At 47.2% G+C, this 21,319-nt stretch overlaps 6 protein-coding genes across 6 annotated transcripts; 2 read left to right on the top strand and 4 right to left on the bottom strand.

Moving 5' to 3' along the window:
- Window positions 1–9,433: 9,433 nt before the first annotated feature.
- Window positions 9,434–12,001, bottom strand: E1B28_013869 (uncharacterized protein; the record flags this gene model as incomplete). Its single annotated transcript, XM_043160694.1, has 4 exons — window positions 9,434–10,147; window positions 10,202–10,350; window positions 10,401–11,697; window positions 11,747–12,001. 4 exons carry the CDS (start codon window positions 11,999–12,001, stop codon window positions 9,434–9,436), a joined length of 2,415 nt encoding a protein of 804 aa, XP_043001736.1.
- A 298-nt stretch (window positions 12,002–12,299) lies between these two features.
- Window positions 12,300–12,928, bottom strand: E1B28_013868 (uncharacterized protein; the record flags this gene model as incomplete). The annotated part of the gene is made up of 3 exons (XM_043160693.1): window positions 12,300–12,484; window positions 12,544–12,643; window positions 12,701–12,928. The coding sequence occupies 3 exons, from the start codon at window positions 12,926–12,928 to the stop codon at window positions 12,300–12,302; spliced, it is 513 nt and encodes a 170-aa protein (XP_043001735.1).
- A 381-nt stretch (window positions 12,929–13,309) lies between these two features.
- Window positions 13,310–14,250, bottom strand: E1B28_013867 (uncharacterized protein; the record flags this gene model as incomplete). Its single annotated transcript, XM_043160692.1, has 7 exons — window positions 14,112–14,250; window positions 14,048–14,056; window positions 13,963–13,993; window positions 13,821–13,906; window positions 13,689–13,758; window positions 13,555–13,634; window positions 13,310–13,496 (listed from the first exon to the last, which is right to left on the bottom strand). The coding sequence occupies exons 1-7, from the start codon at window positions 14,225–14,227 to the stop codon at window positions 13,310–13,312; spliced, it is 579 nt and encodes a 192-aa protein (XP_043001734.1). The 5' UTR covers window positions 14,228–14,250.
- A 28-nt stretch (window positions 14,251–14,278) lies between these two features.
- Window positions 14,279–16,555, bottom strand: E1B28_013866 (uncharacterized protein). The gene is made up of 8 exons (XM_043160691.1): window positions 16,243–16,555; window positions 15,793–16,192; window positions 15,608–15,742; window positions 15,486–15,554; window positions 15,298–15,427; window positions 15,028–15,235; window positions 14,511–14,967; window positions 14,279–14,428 (listed from the first exon to the last, which is right to left on the bottom strand). Exons 1-7 carry the CDS (start codon window positions 16,386–16,388, stop codon window positions 14,751–14,753), a joined length of 1,305 nt encoding a protein of 434 aa, XP_043001733.1. The 5' UTR covers window positions 16,389–16,555; the 3' UTR covers window positions 14,279–14,428; window positions 14,511–14,750.
- Window positions 16,556–17,052: 497 nt separating this feature from the next.
- Window positions 17,053–19,022, top strand: E1B28_013865 (uncharacterized protein). Its single transcript, XM_043160690.1, has 12 exons — window positions 17,053–17,385; window positions 17,443–17,590; window positions 17,647–17,930; window positions 17,993–18,033; window positions 18,091–18,109; window positions 18,164–18,191; window positions 18,266–18,287; window positions 18,341–18,376; window positions 18,440–18,464; window positions 18,526–18,636; window positions 18,693–18,752; window positions 18,807–19,022. Exons 2-10 carry the CDS (start codon window positions 17,474–17,476, stop codon window positions 18,626–18,628), a joined length of 675 nt encoding a protein of 224 aa, XP_043001732.1. The 5' UTR covers window positions 17,053–17,385; window positions 17,443–17,473; the 3' UTR covers window positions 18,629–18,636; window positions 18,693–18,752; window positions 18,807–19,022.
- Window positions 19,023–19,249: 227 nt separating this feature from the next.
- On the top strand, window positions 19,250–20,519 carry E1B28_013864 (uncharacterized protein; the record flags this gene model as incomplete). The annotated part of the gene is made up of 6 exons (XM_043160689.1): window positions 19,250–19,370; window positions 19,424–19,468; window positions 19,519–19,715; window positions 19,783–20,080; window positions 20,136–20,283; window positions 20,337–20,519. Coding segments are annotated over exons 1-6 (967 nt in total), but the record flags the coding sequence as incomplete, so codon positions are not given.
- Between the last annotated feature and the right edge of the window lie 800 nt (window positions 20,520–21,319).

The raw sequence follows: 21,319 nt of genomic DNA, 5'->3' as shown, positions 1-21,319 counted from the left end.
CCTGAAACCGATCAAGTCCTCCAGCTTGAAACGAGGATCCATCAAAACGTCGTGAACCAATTTATCCAGATTGCCCCGAGATTTCACCAAACCTCCTGCGGTGTAATGCCACTGCATCAGCAGGGAAATAGATATGTTTGCGTGAGGTGCGAAGTCATCGTCAACTTCATTAGGCTGGTTCATATCAGGTGCACGCCGCCCAAAGACGCTGTCAGGAGAGCGGGCAGTGACTTCTGGTAAGTTTGCGATGTCTGAGCCATCGCCGACTTCTGGGTCGTTCATGGGTGAGAAATAACGATGAACACGGAATAGACCCACGCTACCTGGCTTAGATATGTATAATGGTATGTTTGTGGAGGGAGATGGAGACTGTGACGTGCGGGGAGACCCAAGAGGAGCGTTTGAGCGAGGTGTAGGGGAGACCAGACGAGGTTCAGGAGAGGGTGGACGAGAGTGGGAAGCAGGCTCTATCAGTTTTCGTACTGAGCGCCGGACTGCACTTTGAGTTGATATCTGGAAGTCATCGAACTTTGAAGGCATCTTTCTTGCTCGTATAGGACGAGCCGATTGAGATGGCGGGACTTCTATGACAGGATCTATAGTCTGAGAGGACTGGGGAAGAATTAGAATGCTCAAAGAGAGTAAAAGAAGGCAACAATACCTCTACAATCGGTTCGACCTCGATGTCCATGCTATCGTCGAAGTTTCGCTGACCTGTAGCCGTGGATTCGACTCCCGTATACTCCCAATCCTTCGATGTGGCCATCACCCCGCTTCCACTATCCCCCAAATCCTTCGTATCATTATCTTTTGCAGCGGGCAAGGCTGACTTGCAAAACTGTCTGTGTTTGTTGATCCTATAGTATAATTTCCCGTTGTTGCAGGCCAGACAAGGAGTTCCTTGTCCTCTTTTCTTCTTCAAAGGGTTCTTACTCGACCTATTGAACTTAGGTGGTAAGTATCGAAGACTGTAAAGTATAAACAGTACATACTTTGGCATTATAAGTTAGAATAAGTTAGAATAAGACGGCAACTTGAAGATCGAACAATAAATAACCTAGAAAACAGAGAGAAAGTTGTCAGTAACGAAATTGACATGACCGATGCTATGTTTTTTGCGTTCTTTTGTAGTGTGAAGCCGTTTTGAACGCTGTTCGTGGCCTTTGACCATCTCAAACTTGTTCATAACACTCAATGTATCATTCAAAACGTTTTATTAAATACTATCTATAGTTCTAGTACGACTTACCATAAATTAAGCCTTCTTGATTGTGGTGGTTGTAAGCCAAGTGTGAATTGGATTCAAAGTCCGACACGCGCGCGCCATAGTCTGTGTAACAAGGGGTAGGCTCTCTTCACGTGAGGAGAGCCTACCCCTTGTTACACAGACTATGGTGCGTGCGTGTCAGACTTTGAATCCAATTCACACTTGGCTTACAACCACCACAATCAACGACGGCGGGCTTTGTTCCTTGTTGTCCACATCGGTGAGCAACACTTTTTATTAGTTAGAATAAGTACAATAGAGTAGAGTAGATAAATAAATGAAATTATGTTCATTGTGAGCGTTGAAAAGACACTTAAACACAGTGTCAATCTTTTTTCAATGAATAAACAATAAAATAAATGAACCTAGCATGCTGAAACACGTTTTTCTGCAGGCATCATGCACCCACAGGACGCTATTCGACCTTACCTGGACCTAGAGGCAAGAGTTGACGATGAGGAACAGAGTTCGGACGATGAAGAGGATGGTATGTTACGATTCGAGTTGTTACCTATTATTTCTAACCATTTGTCATTCAGATGCAGCAGAGTTTATTAACGATAACGAACATGAAGATGCGGGCAGGCCCGTTAATTACAACACCATCAACGCTACACTCGCTACACAAGAAATCGAACGGAGAGATGAAGACTTGCCTACGCTTGAGGATGCTCTGATAAGATATAGTCAAAGCCAGGCTGGTCCATCCTCCAGGACGTTGGACGACTTCCAGGAAGAAGAAGACAATGATGGCGATGTTTGGGTAGTCAAATGCAAGGTAAGAAAGTCTATGATCATTTCAGTATGCAGACTGACATTTTGTCTAGCGAAAACGCGAACAAGATATTGTACAACACCTCGAGAAAGCCCATTTGTCCCTTCAAAATTCGATTATCACCAGCTATACGCCTTTTTCCGGCTGCGGCTACCTCTACGTCAGAACTACCGACCACAGAAAAACATCCAAGATGCTCCGTGGATGCTCCGCTGTCACTCGGAAACAGTCTGGTCCGAACGGGATCGACATGGCAGTCGTCAATGACCCAGTCAAAATTACCTTTTGCCATCAACCAAATGTGTCAACTGCAATTCAACATCACCGACATGACATAGCTATTAACAGCCCCTTCCCTGGTACTTGGGTTTGGCTCGGAAAGGTTGATGAAGTGAAACGGAAGAGAAGGAAGGCCATGGAACCTGAACAGGATGATGGGAGGAAATGAAAGGCTGCAGAGTCTTCTCAGGAGGATGCTGGGAAGATGAAGAAGAGGAAAGGGTCGGATGGGAAGGAACAACAGCCGGACGGCGAGGAGGAAGGTGAGGGAGAGTCGGATGAAGACGAATTCGGGCATAGCCACAGCTTTCAGCCCAAGACACCGGAAGTAATTCCGCTCTACACAAAGGATCCAGCGTTTGTTGTTGAGCATGAGGGTGACCATGTCATCGTTGCTTTCCTTGCGCGGATCCCTCAGTCTTCTGTTGACAACAACTCGGACAACAGACAGTGTTACATACAGTCCTTGGTTGCCACCGACTTCCAGCCACCTCCTGAATCTCAACTCCAGACAGTCTTTGGAGCATCATATCCCAACTTTGAGATCCTTGATGGTCTTATGGTCAAGGCAATTCACATCAATAACGTACGGCCGCTTGGGAAGCACCCCAATTCGACCAAAGGTCGTCTGTTCCTATCCAGTCGCAATTCAAAGGTTTGCGCCAACTTCCCGCATATCGACGACTGGAGATTCGACATTGGGGACATGGTGGTTAGCGTCATAACGGGAGAGGAAGGGGTCATCTGCGAGCAAACTGCAAATGGCCCGATTGTCCAGCAGTGCTCCGAAGCTGCTCGCGATGACCGCCATTCACTTGGATGGGCGATTAAGAAGTGGTTTGTCGGAGACTACGTCCGCCACATCACCGGCATTTCTGGTATTGTCGTTGCTGTTAATGACCAGAAGGACGAAGTTACCATTCAGGACATGTCTGAGAACCTGGATTACGACTTCGTCGGCCATCCGAATTGTTTCTGGTCCACGCAGCGCAACCCCAATGCCGTTGGATACGATATGGCGTGAAAAGACAGCAGTCGCATTCCATCCTGGGTCGAAGCTGCCAAATTCGGCCCCAGCGCGATTCGAAACGACAAGGATTTCTTCCAGTTTTGTGAAGAGTGGCGCATTCGCCTTTGCCTAAACCGCTAATGCGACTTAGTTGACTATGCTACAAGGTTCTTTTTGCACTTTAAACAGTGCTACGGAGCAATATTTATCGTATTAAGAACTAGAGTGAGCCCGAATTGCTAGTTAAAGCTAGTGCCGCTAGTAGGATGTGCCGTGGGCGCAGCTAGACCAGTTAGAGAGAGCCGTAGATCATGTCAGAAAACTGTATGACCATTCGAAACCTGTAGAACACTATGAGCAGAGGACTTAAGCAGTAATTCACCGAGTTCTACTCTCTACATTCTACTATGCACTGGCATATCAAGGGATTGTACTATTAGAAGACTTGTAGTCTTCACAGAACCGTTCGTAGCAGAACTTAACAAAGGCAAAAGACCTTCATACTGGGAGTACCTACTTCTACGTGGGATTTAGTTGACAAGAAATCGGACATTGGACCACACAGACTAGGAGAAATTTGATATGACCGTAGATCAAGTCCCGATCTGAGGAAAAGACAAAAAGACATGATACAGATCCCAGATCACAGATAGAGTACCTAGGAACCAGACAGGAATGAACAACGGATCTCGGAGTCCGCGCTGTTCATGTGCTACGGCGATTCGGAACTCTGGATTCATATGCTGGAACCACTGGGACACACAAAGTCCATATGATTTGATAACGTCAAAATGCAGGATAAGGTCCATAGGCAGGAAATACCATATGGTACGCCTATGTAGGTCCATTCTACATGCTGAAACAAGAATGAAGAACGGTCCAGATTGGTCCAAAACATATGATTCGAATACGGAAAAGCTCCGCAGACAAGATTCTGCACATGTAGCGGCCCCTAGCGATAAGATTCCACATGGATTCGTAGCTACGGTGCATTATTTTTAGAGATAGAACAAGTAGAGATAGGATTACAAAGCTAGCGTAGAAGTAGTATAAAAGCAGCTCATGTATCCGTAGATAAAAAAAGTACTACCTGTGCGTAGGAAAGTCCTGAGTGGGTTGCCTGTGAGTAACTGCTCTTGACACCAATAGAGAGATTTGCCCTGTCTTTGTGCAGTGAAACGATAAGATTTGATTTGAACTATACGAGACCGTCGAGGTCAAAACTAGAGAACTATCCGTCCGTAGGCCGCCGAGGTCTTGATTACTGTTTCGTGATCCGTCGAGGGTCTTAGCGTTCGTGTCCGCCGAGGACTTAGTTTTCGTGTCCGTCGAGGGCAATAGTCTCCAATCGTTCGAATTAGTCTTACCGTAGACGAAATTCATAGTCCCACTTAGTCCACTGGACAATAAACAAAGCCCCCACAAACCTTAGAATCCCCGTAGCTGTGGTGTTTTTACACTTGCAGTTACACATTGATTTCATAAGAACTTCATACGATATTGAGACTGTGATCTTGTGCGTAACCTTTGCCAAGCAGTCCACCCTTGCAATCTTTCCTGGTGTGTAGAGTTATTGATAGACTTTACACGGAGGTTTACTAGTTTTTGGGTTGATTTGGTGTTGGTGCTACTCCCATAGCTCTGATATTAGGTTGACTCTTGAGTGGTATACTTCGCCCATTACCACGTTCCTCAGCAAGTGTTTCTAATGTCGCATAAGGAGGCAACGCAGAAGATAAAGGAGATGCGGACAGGGCAGATTCCTTGGAAAGGTCAGGAGGTTCTTGTCACTGGTGGAGGCGTTCTCCATGGGCTACAAGCCTATGTCGTCGACGTTTACATTCGTCAGGAAACCGAAAGCACCTTGAAGCTTCTCATCGAGTCTATAGTACAGGGTCAGCAAGGAGCTCGGCACCTGTTAGACTACAGCAAAGTAGTTGACTGGTTTTGGGAGCTCCCCCTACATCTTCTCGATTGCCCTCTGAATCCTATATTCATCCCCCCTGTAACCTACATCCATCCCATGACCTTCCACGTGAAGAGATCCGCACCCACTCCAGCTTTGTTCACTCATTCAGGCACCCCTTTACCTACCGAAACAGAGGAGGGAGATCCAGCCTTCAGTGTGGATGAAGCTGATTCAGAACCTGCTTTCAACTGGCCAGCAATTCTACGGCATCCCAGTCAGTCGTGGCTCTTCAATGCCAAACGAATTGACAAGCTCCGGTTCAAGGTGCTGCTGACGGCGACAATCAGAACAAAAGCCTTCAATAAACGAAAATTGGAGGTTCGCATTGTTTACGAAGAGAACGCCATCACAGCACTCATTAGCTACATGAGGCGCGAGCGAGCAATACCTTCGAATGCCGAGATCCTGCCAGTTCATCCTCTGCCCACCACCACCGAGCCTATCTTCATCTTCCGTGGCGCCTTTGCCAACACTGTCGCAGTGAGGGCAAGCACGGTCAAGTACAACGACGTTGCCAAACTGGTCGGCTTTACGGTGGATTTGGACACACTGGAGGTCGATTTCGATTCGAAAGTCGAATTCCTCCCCATGGAGGCCTGTGTTCTCATGGTAGACTATAAGAAGGTCACACAAGTGCTGCAACGCGTAGTCAGCGACTGGAGAAAATCTCAGGACAAGGTACTACAGACTCGACGAAAGTAATTGTATTGTATTGCTCTCCGATACCCTTTTTATGATACCTTTTAGACAATTTACTTCAATTTCTTGTATTAGTAGGAGATATACTGTATACTAATCTGACCAAAAGTATCTACTACATACTCTTGACTACCCTACACGTTTTTTCTGACCGGTTTCAGAATATTTTTATAGCATATACTGCCGATCTTGTGCAGACACTGTTCTGGCGCGTTGGTCAAATATGACCAAACAAACATGCCCATAAAGTCGCGTCTCCCCCAATCCCTACCTCTTGTCCTTGTACGTCCACCACCACCTGCTCTCACACTCTACTTACAATGGTAAACCCATCCTCAGCTCCTACTCGTTGCCCACTGGGTGCCAGTCGTACAGCTGGCTCTGGTTCCAGCTCTCATCCTCAACGCCGCGGAAGTTACCAGCAGCCACTATCGCGCCGTAACAGCTGCCAAGGCTCCCTTTCCCGTCATAACAGTCGAAACCAACAGTCGCCTGCCCCTCGTAGGTCGAGAATTTCCAACTCCAAGAAGAGGGCTTTCGATGATGCAGTTGGTCGGTTGGAAGCTAAAGAGGCTAGGTTGCCTAAAAAGTGTGTCATATTATTTTCTCTGTATTCCAACCTACTGAATTACCCCAATAGACGTCGAAAAGAACCGATTGTCACTGAAAAACCAAAGGAAGACATCCTCATGACCGCCGCCAAATACTTCAGACGCTGTATCAATGCCTTCTGCAGCCTTCAAGACGTCGTTGCTGTTGGCCTTCAAGACGATGAACTATATGACGCGATGTTCCGAGACACAAACCTAGCCATCCCACCACCACCGCCCACTGTTCAAGAATTGTTGGAACAAGAGGAAGGTCTCCCCTATGACAATGAGCAAGGCGAGGAGAATACTAAGCATCGGAAAGCGGTAGAGAAAGCAAAGAAGGAAGCTGACCGCATGGCAAAGGAAGCGTAAGTAATCGTCCCCTACCCATGTATATGTGACTGATTTTCTGTCTTTTTTTGTTAGTTTGTCTTACATGGCACAGTGCAAAACATCTTGGCAACTTCTTGATGAAAAATTCCCAGACGTGAAGCAATTTATAGACTACTGCGCAGAACAAGGGCACCATTCGCACTTCGTGAAGACTATTGCTTTGGTAAGTAATGCTCCGCCTCGGTTCCCTTACTGACAGATCTCCTTCAAGATGGACAATGTTGCCACACAGATGTTGTACAACGATAACGTCAAGCTCAAGGGCCTGATGGAGAAGCTCGTTAGCCCCAACATCTACACTCAAGAAACCTGTGTACAGGTCTTTAGCAAGGCATCGAAAGCTGACCACGGTCTCATGAACCCGGTCATTGCATCTTACTGGTTACCTCGCAAACTGGCCGTGGAATTCTATCGAGCTTATGGTGACAAGGATAAAGAGACGAGGTAAGCCTTTTCGTACTCTTTTTTTTTGACTTTGCTCACTATGCTCTCCATAGGATACTCGCAGATGGCCGTCAGATGATTCCGAAAGCTGACGCCTCCCCTGCCTACCTCTTTGATATCTTCGACAATTCCCTCAGTGAACCAGAGGACCAAGACGAAAATGAACGCAGCCTGTTGAAGTCCGAGTTCTTGATAAGAGTATATTTCGTTCATTCACTTTACAATGTTAGCTGACACTTCTCATACAGTGCGCGCGAGTCATCGCAACCTCCGAGTCTTCCATGTATGAAGTGAAGGCTAATGCCAGTTCCACCGACAATGCTGCAAAGATGGATATGCGGTCCATCACACCTGAATTCATTGCTCACATCGCCACATTGGTATGGCTATCTCTTTTCACCATCCATATACTAATACTTCGTTCTCTAATAGGCTCGCTTTGGCATGTCAACAACAGAGACTTGGTCCCCTCACGATAGAACGTTCCACTACCCCAGCTTTTGGTGCAACATTCGTGACGCTATCATATCTGGCACGGAGGATTTTAAAGGCGATCTTCTAGAATGGTGGAACATGTACGTGTTCCATTCTTTTCCCTCCACTGTCGTTGACACCGTCCTCTTATTCAGAAAGGTCTTTGGAGACCGTGAGGGTCGTGTCGTGGAAAAGATGGTTGTGTTCGAGGAGCCCGAGGAAGAGTCGGACATGGACAAACTCAGGCGGGAACGAGCAGAGCGGAAAGCAGCTGCAGAAGAGTGGCTTCGCCTTCACGCTGCTCAGAGGGCTGCTGAGGAGGAGGTTAATGGGGAGCATAGAGAGTAGTTGTTGTTGTCGTCACGGTCGTTCCACTTCTTGCTCATTGTTACTCACTGTCTTTGGTTGTCGATGCCACTATTATCGCTGCTCTTATTGCTTCTTTTGTACCATTATTAATGTATTATTCCGCTTTGCAACGAACACTTCTGATTGATCGCTCGAGTCTGGTATACCCTGAAAGTAACGACAACTATTATTTAGGCTGATAGATGGAATTGGACTAATACATGTTGAAAGCAGGGCTTAGACTGACACGGGCTGGTTGAGAAACTTAGACTAAAACTAGGTGATAGGTCTTATTCAGAATAAAATACATGGTATACGTAGACAAGGCTAATACTACATTATGTACTTGGTTATCCCAATGCTGTCTGAGCCGTCCTGTCAATCTGACGACGCTGATCAGACGCCGTCAGATTGTTTACATGTATCAGCTGCATTATCCTAACGGTGTCTGACCAGAACCGTCAATCTGACGAGTCTGATCAGACGCCGTCAGATGGGACCTACCTATCAGCCGTGTCAGGCTAGCCCATCTGACCAGTCCCGTCCATCTGAGCTTGCCTGACTGTCGCCAAAGCATAAACGCTAACGTCAATCAGGCGACAATCAGGCGAGCTCGGACTTACCGGGCTGATCGCACATAAGGGGGGTATCAGCGCCCGACCAGAGTGGTCGACGTTCGCTGGTGCTCACAATCTTTGGACCAATATCCGACGTTGAGAGATCCTACTTTGAAAGCTCCGGTCGCGGAAACCAAGATTTGTGAACAGAAGAATATCTCTTGTCTCCCCACTTCCGGGCGGCTCAAGGAGCGTCTACCTCAGAAGGTGAGACGGATGACATGGAGCTTTCAGAATGAGAGTATATAATGTTCTCGTAGAAACGTAGTCATGACGCTTATTCCTACTTACCGCTCCTCCTCATTTTGGTTTGAACGTTTTAGTGGTCGAACATACTTATCTCAATCTTACTTTTCAGTGCCTTGAGCGCCAGCGAAATTGGACGCAGCCTCTCGCCTATACTCCTTAACACTACATCACTTTCAGTAATTACTCACTTTCAATAGGATACCAATGATATAAAGTCATGAATTTCGTAACATACTATACATGTCGGTGAATACAGTAAAAGTCCTGGACTTCGGTCAAGTCTGACCATATCGGAAATGGCTATCTGCACATCTGCAGAATCAGACCTTCTTCTTCGGTTTCTTCGACTTTTTGTTCCAGTGTTCCCTTTCATCCTCACTATCAGAAACGTCATCGTTTTTCCTCTTCCTGGTCTTAGCGTAAAGGGTATCGACGGCGAGTTGCTTTGTCTTGTTCAGCTTGAGTTTCTCTGGCATTCTATGCTCCAAACTGGTTGCACGATCGAACAGGCCTAAAACCAGGTTATGGTCTTCCAGGCGCTTGGTGTATTCGGTGTACTCCCGCGCAGCTTGCCACGCAGCGTGCGTCTGTCGTAAAATTTTCCTGCGTTCCCCCTGTGCGGTAGCCAATTCCTGCTCAAGCCGCTCAATGTCCCGCAGCCCTTTCTTGTCCGCATCCCTTGGTTTCGGCAGGTAGCGAACTCGCAGTACGTCCTCCAGGTCGTCCAACAAAGAATGAAGAACATCGTTGGGAACCGGGAGAAGTGTCATGCTTCTGACAACCAACGACCAACTCTTGGAATGGCCACCTTGGGGGGGACGATGGGAATCGGCAGACCCCTCTCCGACGACACTGACTTCCTCATACACTTTTTTGATGTAATTTGCTAAATCATACAGAGGCATGCCGTGTTTAGTGTACTTCAAGACCTGCAGTGAGAGGACGTGAAAGTAGGATTCGAGGTCGTCCGCAAGCACATGTAGTGTCGGTTTTTTTGCCAAAAGCAGCTTTGCAGATATGAATTGCCATGTACCCTGTGATTTAGGTAATTAAGGAAACGATCGACGAAAGAAAAGCGAAACACTCACCGTCCTCTCATTTTGACGAGGGGTTCGATCAGTGTGCAACTTAGCTACGTCCCAATCAATGAGGATCCCCTTACCATCCACCATGATGATGTTCCCGGAACTGATGTCACGATGCAAAATTTTAGCCTTTTCATACGCATCCTTGTGAGCTACGGGGTTGTTTGAGGACCAGGGAATGAGTACGAACGATGCAACACACCAATCATAGAGTCGTGCATCACAGTGATTAATTGTCCAACAGACTTACAATTTAGAAGGCTCTCCCCGCATTCCTTGAAAAGCAGACGACAATGGTAGTGACCTCTCAAACGCTTGAGTGGAGGTTTACCCTTAGTTTGACGACGGTGAGTCTGTGTGGCCTGTATGTCTTCAGGTCCTCTGTGACGGACGTTCCCGGACGTGAGGAGCGTCAAGATGTTGCGTACTCCAGCTGCCTTCAACTTGGAGTATACAACGGCCTCCCCCAAGATATGTTGTGCAGAGACCTTCCACGTATCCTTCAAGAATCGAACCTCTCTATCTTTGGGATCATACACTTTGTAACAGCGAGTGCATCGTCCGGTGAGAGAGTCGGTGTTCCTGACACAAGGTTGGGACCCAATAACCCTTGTCAGATTGCCTGTAGTATCGTCATATATTTCGAAGACGTATAGCGGCTCGTGGAGGAGGTTGAGTGCGTTTCGCGTCGCCTGTTCCGAAGTCCGAACAGACTCGTCGTCGCAATCATCGAGACTGTACACGGAAGTGTCGATGCCGCGAACTTTCGGAGTCGCGTAACTGTAACTGTGGAGGAATTTCTGCAACCATGAAGTCCTCGTATAGTCGAACCGTGGGGTGACAACAGCACCCGCTCTATCCCAGCGAATAAGTCGAGCAAAGGTACCTATGACCAGAATAGAGAAACAATGGGTACGTTGTTGTAAAGCGAGTTGGGCAGTCGCGTACATCGTAATTTGTCCGCGAGTATCTTGCCCTTGAGTTGTATTCATTTCAAATTGACCTTCAGTTTTCGTCTGAGAAGGCGTCGTCTCCAAGTCTGAGCTTGACCTCGACGATGATTTCCGCTTCTTGAAGTTGACTGGCGCTAGCTTCTCAGCGGGGTGAGGTCGAGCTGGTTCAGGTCGAGCTTCTGCACTGACTTGCTCCTCAGCACCAGCCTCCTCTGTACCGTCTGACTCCTCTGATCCACTGTCTGGCTCCTCAGAACCAGCCACCTCCGAAATGTCTGGCTCATCGGAACCAGCCTCCTCTGAAAGGTCTGACTCCTCAGAACCAGCCTCTTCTGAAATGTCTGACTCCTCAGAACCATCCTCCCCTGGCAACTCAGGAGGATCAGCTTCTGAAATGGTTGGTTCTTCAGGACCAACGCCGCCTCGGTAATAACTTGAAATGTCGGGTTTAATCTCCACCTTCCCTTCCCCATATGGAGCATACGCAGGATGCATATGAGTATCATGAAACTCCAATGTAGGGCAGTACGCTTGAAAAGCTTGGACCTGCTGAACGTTAGCCGGTTAGGTTGCATGGAAGAACATGAGAACGCACCAGGTCTGAGTACATGTCTACTTCATACTGGCATCCTGACGCCCTTTTCAACGCATTTTCTGCTGACTTGAACCCTTGATAGGCCGGGATATCTCCGATTACGGGCAGAAACACTTCCAAAAAACTTTCGGGCCCCATTTCAACGTACTTTCCAGTGTTTTCGAATTGGGCTAGGCAGTATCGGTTGTCATGCTCGTAATGCAAGGAGGTGCAAGGGACACGAGCCGATGCAGAGCGTCTATGAGGTGTGGACATTGCTGGTGTTTTGGGTCTCTTGGTGTTTTGGGTGGCGCTGGTGGGGCGTGGCCGTAAGCGAGGCAGTTCGGGACTGTGGGGCCTCTCACTGTCGGTGAACGTGACATGCTGGCCATGGAAGTCTAAATAGAAGGGTTACGTGACGTGGCCCCACGTAGTCACGGTTCGTGCACTCCTTTGAGTTGGAGCGCTACCTGTGACACTAAAGTTGGCACATGTCGTACAGATAATTCTTTCAGTCTCACAGCCTCAAAAATCGTACTTTAGTCACGAAACATCAATATATCAAGAAACAATATTACTTGTATATTGTAGTACACATCTCTTTTAGATACAGAACTTGTATTACGGTGTCGTATGAATCTATTTCGCTGCCTTCGCTTCCGCGAGAGCCTCTTTGAGTGATGAAATCACCTTCTCGATATCCACCCCGCTCAGTGTCAACAGCCGAGATTCCCATATGGCCTATACGGAAGTACTTGTCTGTTGTAGATAAGTTGAGTGACATTACGCTTATGGACCTAATGCCAAATGGTACACACCTTTGATACTGGGCATGCCAAGACCGCCCGCAACAACAATACCACGCTTAACGAGGCGAGGGAGAATATCAGCCGCGCCGAGTCCATCAGGGAAGTACAACTACAAATGCTCAATGAGTATAGCATCTCCTTTGATAGGACAAGGTGCGAAACGTACTGCAGTCATGCCGTTCGCCGCGACCTCTGGCCGTAAAGGTACTTCTTTCAAGCCAAGGCCTTTCGCGGCATCCTTGAATCTCTTGCTGGCTTCTCTATGAATCCTGAATCTGTCTTCAATCGAGGGGGATGACTCAGTGATGGCTTTGAGCGAGGCATTGTACGCGTAGATCAGGTTGACCGGAGGTGTGGCAAAGTACGAAGGATTGCCTGCTTCGTATGCCTTCATTATGGGGAGCCATCTGTAAGAGGTATAAGAGGGGATGGGGTGAAATGTGGAAAGAAAAATACAGACTTTTTCCAGTTCGCATAATAAGAAGTGATGGGCTTCTGACGAGATTCACAGACCTAGAGTAAAGTGAGCTGACCGACCAATTGCTGAGTACAGAGTAAAATAGATCACCTTCAGAGCTCTGGTGCTAGCAACAAGAATGCTTAGTCCAGGAGGAACACCGAGACCTTTTTGACTGCCTGTTAGGACAACATCTAGGTCCCATTCGTCGAACCGAATCTCCTCGCTAGCGACTGAACATACGCCATCTACTATCACCTGTAGATACAATCAAACCAGTCAATCGCAATCAGCACCCGGATTTCCCGTACCATTGTCTCAGGCGAAAGCCGTCTGACGAGTGAAGCCACTGCCTTGATATCCGATACAACGCCAGTCGAAGTGGGTGGTGACTGTCACCACTTTATACTTCTTAGTCTTCAGAGCCTTCTCGATATCAGATACTGCTACGGCATCGCCGACTTGAGCTTTGATTTGATCGACGTTGGCACCGTAAACAGTTAGACTGAACGAGGAGGACGATCAATGTCGGGTGGCTGACGACGATAAGATGCAACACGCACCAGTCGGCAAAGCTATCACCAAAGTACCCGCTGTTAAGGACCAGAGCATGCTCTCCGGGTTCAACGAGGTTTGACGCGACCTGATGATAATTATGAGCAACGCAATCGACCTTCCCTAATTGTCATTAACGTACTTGATCCCAACCCAATGTACCACTTCCTGCTATCAAGAAAGGCTGGCCGTCCGATGTAAGGAGCACCTTGCTGATAACACATTAACGCCGTTTAGCTTGAAGGTCCTCGGATGAACGTAAAACTCTCCGCACCGTGTCATCCTAATGCAATCGCCGAAAACAGGGATGAATTCGGGCGCAACATGCGACATGGAAGGGTGTGCATTTGCGAAAAGAACCTAAGTATTTGAATCTGTCAGCCATCAAGAATAGGAGATCTTTAGAATTTACTCGCATCGTCAGTGACCTCAATAGGTCCAGGGATTCTACGGATATATCATATGATCAGGAAAGCACAATCACTAGCACAATAAACTCACAAAAGTAACCTGAAATCGAGCAGTTAGTAAAGCATTGTACACGCAAGAACATTCAGAAACTGACTTGTGAGGTTGTTGATGGAAGTCTGTAGTCTGAGTCGCCATATTACGCCCGCTTTGGAGATGAGGAAGAAGGAGGTTAAGTCTTGCAGCGGCTCTATCACCTTGAGAACCCAGCATTTTTAGGCGGGGAAACGGACTTCCGTAGACTGACCTCGTCCCCGCCGGAGCCCCTCAAATACCAGTCTCATCGCCGCTCTATTCGAAAAAGCGTTGGGGTCGGAACATTATTCCGCCTTCCTTTAGGCTCACTGCCGCTAACAGCTAACACCAGGAACAATCTAGAAGCGACACCTGCGGTAAGATTGTTCGTTTCAATGGCTTGAAGGCCACAGTAAAGCACATGGGTATCGGGACACCTGGAGTAAGAGCAGGGACCCATACAACAATACTATATACTTACGGGGCCATGAATGCTACAGGCTACACCCGAGCAGCTGAACAATCATCTTTGGCAGATAATAATAAGTTGCTACAATTGCCTAATGTATATATCCTGGGCAGGTACGAGTCGTGCGCGGAGGTTCCAAATCCGTGATAGCAGGGGTAACGAACCAAATAAGCGGGAGGGGAACGAGTAGAAGGGAAGACGCGACGTGGGTCTACTACGAGAATGGTCACAGATTCTGGCGCACCATTTTATCTATATGGCGCCTTTGATTCCAATCCGACGATATTTCTCTTCATACACCTGAGCCAGGGCAGTCATCGCAGGTTTACAGTCGAATACTTTTTCCGAGTCGCGGGCTGTCGGATTCGTGTAGAACGGTGCTTTATGTTCTTCCAGAAACTTGCGTGTCGCATCTAGGTCGTCGAAGGCCAGTTCGTTTTGAATGAAAGTGAGGCCTATCGTCCTGTAACTGATCGTCTCACGGTCAAATTTCCTGTCCCTTCCCCAATCAAGCGACGAAGCCACGTACGCTTTAACTATGACCATGAGCGCCTTCGTACGTTCCCGATCAATAAAATGGTCCATAATGTATGCCCCCATGTTAGGAGCGGTCATGTATAACATAAATAGAGAATGGTAGTTGCCCATGGAAAGCGAGCGTTGCACGCTAAGTGCATGTTTTACGGCAGTATCCGTCTTCTGTTTGGGTGTTAGTTGACCTACGTAGAGATTTAATTCTTACAAAAATAGCCAGTCAGCGAAACGGCCGATTTGACAGAAAGGTAAGGGACCGGCTGACCACTTCTGTTGCGTCCATGCAATAACATGAGAATTCGGTAAGCTGTGAATTCCTCCACTTTGCCCGGTATTCCGAGTTCATACAGGGTTTTGAGGGTAGCTTGACACTGGTTATATTCAACCATATCGTTCTGAGTCATGGGTCAATTAAGTACCACAGCTAGCAATCTCAATCTGTAAGGAACATACACTCTCCAAGGCCATCCTTGCATGGATTTCATAGACTTGAACCGTGAATTCGTTTTTTATTCGTTGCACCTGGGATGGTGTGAGTATAAGCGACCATTTCACACATTTTAGGGCCGACTAACGGTGAGATCCTGGCGCAAACTTTTCAACTGATTGCATATCCACGAATAAGAACATTTCTCTCTCCATCGCTTCTTCAGTTGTATAAGAGTTTCCTGTAAAACGAGATACGGACGTATTTGTTCGGGTTTCGGTTCCTATGGAAAAATGAGCCATCGCACAGACATAATACTGGGGGTGAACTGACCGTTGTTATACGCAGGTAATCCTTGAAGATCTCTTTGGAAGTTCCACTATGGTAAACCGATCCCAGTCTATGACATTCTGCGAGTGACTGAGAGATACAAAAAATGGCATAACACAGGGAACGCACTGGATCTGCCTCCGGTTCATCAAGACCACCAAACGGTGAGCTTGAACGAGAAGAGTTCAAGAGATGGGCGTGGTGATGATTCACTTTGAGTGAAGACTGATAGTGGCCATTGGTGCGAACATTCCGTTGCCTTTCAATTTCATGTTCTCGTTGAAACCGCTCCGCTCTTCGATTGAGGGCGACTTGATCGTTCAGGTCGAGAGCTGCAGTACCGGAGGTGACCTGTTTCACAGTTGATTTCTTTGCCTTCTTATTTGATTGAGGACTATCATGTCTACATCGCAAGTTATAAACGTCATTGGAGAAATCAATGGCGACACGCACAACTTGCGCTTGAGATTCACAGAAGGGAGTTTTGTGAGAAGACTGATGAGGGCTGAAATATCAACAAGAAAGGAGAGAAATAGCAGAGATAAAGAACCTTTGTAACTGAACGCCATTCCAATCCGTCGTCCACAATGTGTGTGCATTGTAAGCTTCACTGATTACCTGTCGCAACTCATTCTGTGCTTCCTGCCTATTACTGTCAGTCATTTGGCCCAAACATTTCGCAACCCAATCTCTGCTCAATGATTAGAGTTAATTAATGGGAGAAAGAAACAGCAGGTTACTTGAGTTGAGGCGGCCAAGACTCTGAAGACATTGTATCGAGCGAGGTTCAAGAATGAGGACACTTGTAAGCATGAAGGATGCTTAAGTAATAAGGTCACGTTATCCAAGTTGTTAAACTGCGAAGACTAATTACGGCCCCGCTTCTCACCACAGTAGCGAGATGCCTATCTTACAAAATACTCAATGATCGTACCCTGTCGCATACGAATTTGATGTGGGTTCTGATTCACACCTATCACTACGCTTTGCCTCCGCGCGATCATTCAATGTCGATTGCTGAACAGAGGCAGGTCTGTATTCTTGGCTGTTCGAAAATCAAAAGATCCAATAAATCAACTCGCCCACGATTCCGCATTACTGCTGTTCGTAGGTATGGCGATGGTGATGATCTTCGACATAGCATTCAAAGCCAAAAAAATGGGTCTTATCAACTCTGGAAATAGTGCTAGGAATGGGCTTTATAATTCCAGCTCCAGGATTCTTTTCTTTTTTTCCTTTGAGGCTTGCCGGTTCTTGCCACTTCCTGGATATCTATTGTGTCGTTTTGTTTCTCCTTTCAACAAATATCAATCATTCTCCTGTGGTCTTCTCCGATGGCTCCTTCGCTTTCACCTTCAAAACAAACGGAACCTGGGACATCAGTGGTCGAAGCAGAAACAGATCCAAATTTGCTCTTGGGTGCCCTCGAGATTGGGATATTTGTCAGTACATTCCTCTTCGGGGTGCTTATGACTCAAGGCCGGACATACTGGCGACAACGGAAGCGTGACGGAACTATGTTTCAAGTGTTGGTGAGAGCACCCAACCCCTTCGATTTTTCACTTATTGAACTCGTACTCAGGTCGTGCTTTTACTGTAAGTCAGCATCCTGTTAGTGCTACAACTTCGCACCGTCATGATAGTTTTCTTCAGCACTCTCGAATTCGGGCATACCATAGCGTGCATGGGAACCGTCTACTATTTTACGGTGACCACAGCAGGATACAGTGTCAAACCAGGCAACTGCTACTCTTTCAGCATCGCTATGGCCTTCGGCGCGTTTGTCATCACTCTTGTTCAGGCGAGTGCAAACAGACATAAAAAAATACATCTTTGGGGTCTAATCCTGTCCACCAGACCTTCTATGTGTTCCGCTGTTACACCTTCAGCTCGAACCTCACTCTCAGCTTGATTGGTTACTCGCTCGTGCTTTTTCACGTTTCTGGAACCCTCTGGATCACGTACGAATCTTGGTTGGGGGTAACAGATCCGAATCCGTTCAAAGTTCAGACGGACTTTGGGTGGCTGATCTCGGCTACACTTGGGGTAGGGGCATTGGTTGATGTCTATGCAGCGGGAAGTATGTGTTGGTATTTGATAAGATCATTAGATGGGATTGGGAGCATTCAAATGTTCGAGAGGTTGGTGGATCTCAATGCCCGACTTGGAACACGTAAACTCTGGTATTCATTCGGACTTCTAGCACCACGAGCTTGGTGAAGAGTCTTTCGGTTTGGACGATAGGTAAATTTGAAAGTGCACACCTCTCTTCTTTACATCCTCTCATACTCTGTTCTCTAGAAACTGGCCTCGCAACAAGGTTTGCTTCCGACCATCTCTCTCTGCATACGTACTCATTGTTATGCATTTTTAGCGCAGCTTCCATCGCTGTGTTGGTGTGCGTGAGTTGCTACAGTAGTTGTTGCTTGCGTAGGCGATGACCGACTAAACTTGCTTCTCTCTCTCCTTTGTGCAGTTCTACTTCATGAGATTCAATTGCGAGTTGAACGCTATCCTCCATGGTTTCATCATCAACTTACTGTCGATTCAGATATCTGGGCCGCGATTTATTTGTCATTGACCAAACGTACGTTTCTATATATGCTGATAGCTTTAAATAGCTCATCCCCGACGTCCCGTGTCGACACAGTGTATAGCATCTCCTTCTTAGCGTCGTCAGATCCATCTCATCGCTTCTATCTGTTACTGCCGACTGATGAGACCCATTCTCTTCAGATTAAACCAACGTACGACATACCGAATGAGATATGGCATTGCTGACAGCACACTCCCCGGAGCCCTCCCCAGGTCCAATCACAGCTTTCTTCATATACCTTGAACTCGAGTGTAGGTGACCTGTCCCTGGTCGGTGTATGGTTTCTGAATCGGGTTCTCAATGGCAGCGGCGGGATTCACTTTCTGGTGTCAAAACACAAAGGAGGCGGTGGACGGACACTCGATCGGTGAGGCCTTTTCTGGCTTACATATACTCATCTTTTACCCTCTGACAATCTTAGATTCCGCTGAGTTTGACTGGAGCTGTTTTTCGTCGCTGATTTGACCGCAAATTCGTTCTCCATCGGACCATAAACCAACTCCTTCGTTAGATAGTGATTAGGAAACCTCATTTTGAGATCCACTTACCTGGCCGAAGTCTTGTTCAGAGTACAGTACCTAGTGCAAACACCGAATTGAGAAGTATTTGTGACCATCCAAATCATCTACATAGCTTGGCCCGAGCTCCAACGTTTTTCATATTAGAAACGGTGAATTTCAGTCGTTTCACCGTTTCAATCATCGTGATTTCATTCTGGTATGAACTTTGAATCAAGCACATATGCAACTGGATCGTAGGTAAAAGTGGTGACGTAAAGTTTCTAGCGCGAATCAAATGCTTGTGATTGGCTGAAGAAGGGTAACCTTTCCCGATTCCGTCCGCCAACGCGTGACAAGCTCCCTCTCCTCCTCCGTTTTAAAAGGCCAATATGTTGTCGAGGTTGTCCTCAGGAGCCCTTAAACGGGCTGGCTCCTTGGCTTCCTCCCGTTCGACTCAAATTCTCTCCTCTTCTCGTTCGACAGCCGTAAGTTTACGCGCTTTTTCCCCCTTGTATTTTGGTAACCTCGATTCTAACAGGTTCGTTTTGCATCGTCGAGCTCGTCTGCCTCAAATGCTTTCGAGGTAACTCAATTCGAGATGAAACGAATTCATAAATTCACAATCGTCCGCAGGCCTTCTTGGGCTCTCGAATAACTCTCGCAGGAGCAACGTTGTTCACCGCCGGCACCATTGCATGGTACTCCCACCTCTATGGTTCTCTTCCTTTCCTCGGAGAAGCACACGCAAGCCACCTCAGCGACGAAGGTCTTCATCCTACTCACTACCCTTGGCCTCATGATGGCTTTTTCGATACCTTTGACCACGCTAGGTATGTAGCACCTGTCTCCATCGGTTACTACAGCTCTTATCAACGTTCTATTTTTTCTCTTCTGCAGTATTCGAAGAGGATATCAAGTCTATCGTGAAGTCTGTGCTGCATGTCACTCCCTCGACCGCATTGCCTGGCGTAATCTAGTCGGCGTCTCGCACACTGTGGATGAGGCGCGTACCATGGCAGAAGAAGTTGAATATCAGGATGGACCTAACGATGAGGGTGAAATGTTCATGCGTCCCGGAAAACTCTCTGACTACATGCCTGCACCGTACCCGAATGAAGAGGCTGCCCGAGCTGGAAATGCTGGTGCCCTTCCACCCGACCTCAGTCTGATCGTAAAAGCGCGTCACGGCGGTTGCGTGAGTGTCAATCCTGAATCAACCTTCAAACTCATTGAGCCATAGTGCTCTCTAGGACTACATCTTCTCCCTACTGACAGGATATATGGACCCTCCTGCTGGTGTTGAAATCCGTGACGGCATGAACTACAACCCGTACTTCCCTGGTGGTGCTATCGGTATGGCCCGTCTCCTTTTTGACGGTCTCGTGGAATATGAGGATGGTAAGCAGATAAACTCCTTCCGTCAAACACATCTCGCTCTAAATATCATTAAGGCACTCCTGCAACCACCCCGCAAATGGCCAAGGACGTCGTAACCTTCTTGAACTGGGCTGCTGAGCCTGAACATGACGAAAAAGAAGATCGGTCTCAAGGCTGTCATCCTCTTCACACTCTGTTTGCAATTAGTATATACGTGAAACGCTTCAAGTGGACAGTTATCAAAAACAGAAAGATTGGTGCGTCCTTGTTACTCGATTTATTCATTTGAGGCATGTTCATTCATGTTTCCCCTCAATAGTCTACACCCCCCGAAGGACCACGCCGGACACTAGAGGTAGAGGACGGTATATATGCTCTCAAGTTTTGTGTAGACAATACAATGGCTCTTCAAATACTGAAGTTTTTCATCTTAATTGGAACTCAACGATCTGCTGCGACCTGACAGAGCTCGGGTACCCTCGGTGCATTGAAGAGTGTATATCCGACCGAAGCACTGTTTGTTAGTGTATGAAGCGAGTTCAATCTTGTGAATTTCATGCAAAAGTGATGGCTAATCGACGTCTAGGAAACGGGACCCCTGTACGGCATGGGTTCTTTCTATCCAAGTCCCTGCTCCTGTGGCATACATAACTTTGACTCATTATAAGCCGTATTGAATTTCAGTTTCAAAGGGGAAGAATGGTGAACGGATTTAGCGGAAAACTGCGGTTTGTAAGTACCATGGCTTTTTCCCAATTCGTTCTCGTTCGTATGGTCCTCACTCCGCGCAGCCATATGGGTCGGTTGCCAATCCGAACAGGCTCTTATAAGCTGTGTATCGTTGCTTCAGCTGAAGTGTTTGAGAGTGTCCACAGTCTTCTTGAAACTTGTACTAAGGGATTTGGTGCACTGCCTCTATTAAAATATTTTCTATGGAGCCTGTCGGCAAACGTCTGTGTGAAATGCCAGTAACAATTCATTGCACTTCACCCCATATTGAAGCCGTTGGTCCTCGTCCCTGAGATCTTTTCCTTTCTTTTATCTTCATTTAAGGGGT

The sequence above is a fragment of the Marasmius oreades genome (assembly GCF_018924745.1).
Source record: "Marasmius oreades isolate 03SP1 unplaced genomic scaffold unpl_scf_14, whole genome shotgun sequence".
In the NCBI taxonomy this organism is placed as follows: Eukaryota; Fungi; Basidiomycota; class Agaricomycetes; order Agaricales; family Marasmiaceae; genus Marasmius; species Marasmius oreades.
Note: the sequence above shows the minus strand (reverse complement) of the source record. Positions and strands in the feature narration are given on the sequence as shown.

What these genes read in the sequence shown, in the direction of transcription:
- E1B28_013866 (XM_043160691.1), bottom strand. Translation starts at nt 16,388, where the DNA reads ATGCACACACATTGTGGACGACGGATTGGAATGGCGTTCAGTTACAAA. An exon ending in GTGAATCTCAAGCGCAAGTT is followed by an intron (nt 16,193 to 16,242) that starts GTGCGTGTCGCC and finishes CTTGCGATGTAG; the next exon opens with ACATGATAGTCCTCAATCAA. An exon ending in ATTACCTGCGTATAACAACG is followed by an intron (nt 15,743 to 15,792) that starts GTCAGTTCACCC and finishes ATTTTTCCATAG; the next exon opens with GAACCGAAACCCGAACAAAT.
- E1B28_013865 (XM_043160690.1), top strand. Translation starts at nt 17,474, where the DNA reads ATGGGAACCGTCTACTATTTTACGGTGACCACAGCAGGATACAGTGTC. An exon ending in CCATCGCTGTGTTGGTGTGC is followed by an intron (nt 18,192 to 18,265) that starts GTGAGTTGCTAC and finishes TCCTTTGTGCAG; the next exon opens with TTCTACTTCATGAGATTCAA. An exon ending in CTACTTCATGAGATTCAATT is followed by an intron (nt 18,288 to 18,340) that starts GCGAGTTGAACG and finishes CTGTCGATTCAG; the next exon opens with ATATCTGGGCCGCGATTTAT.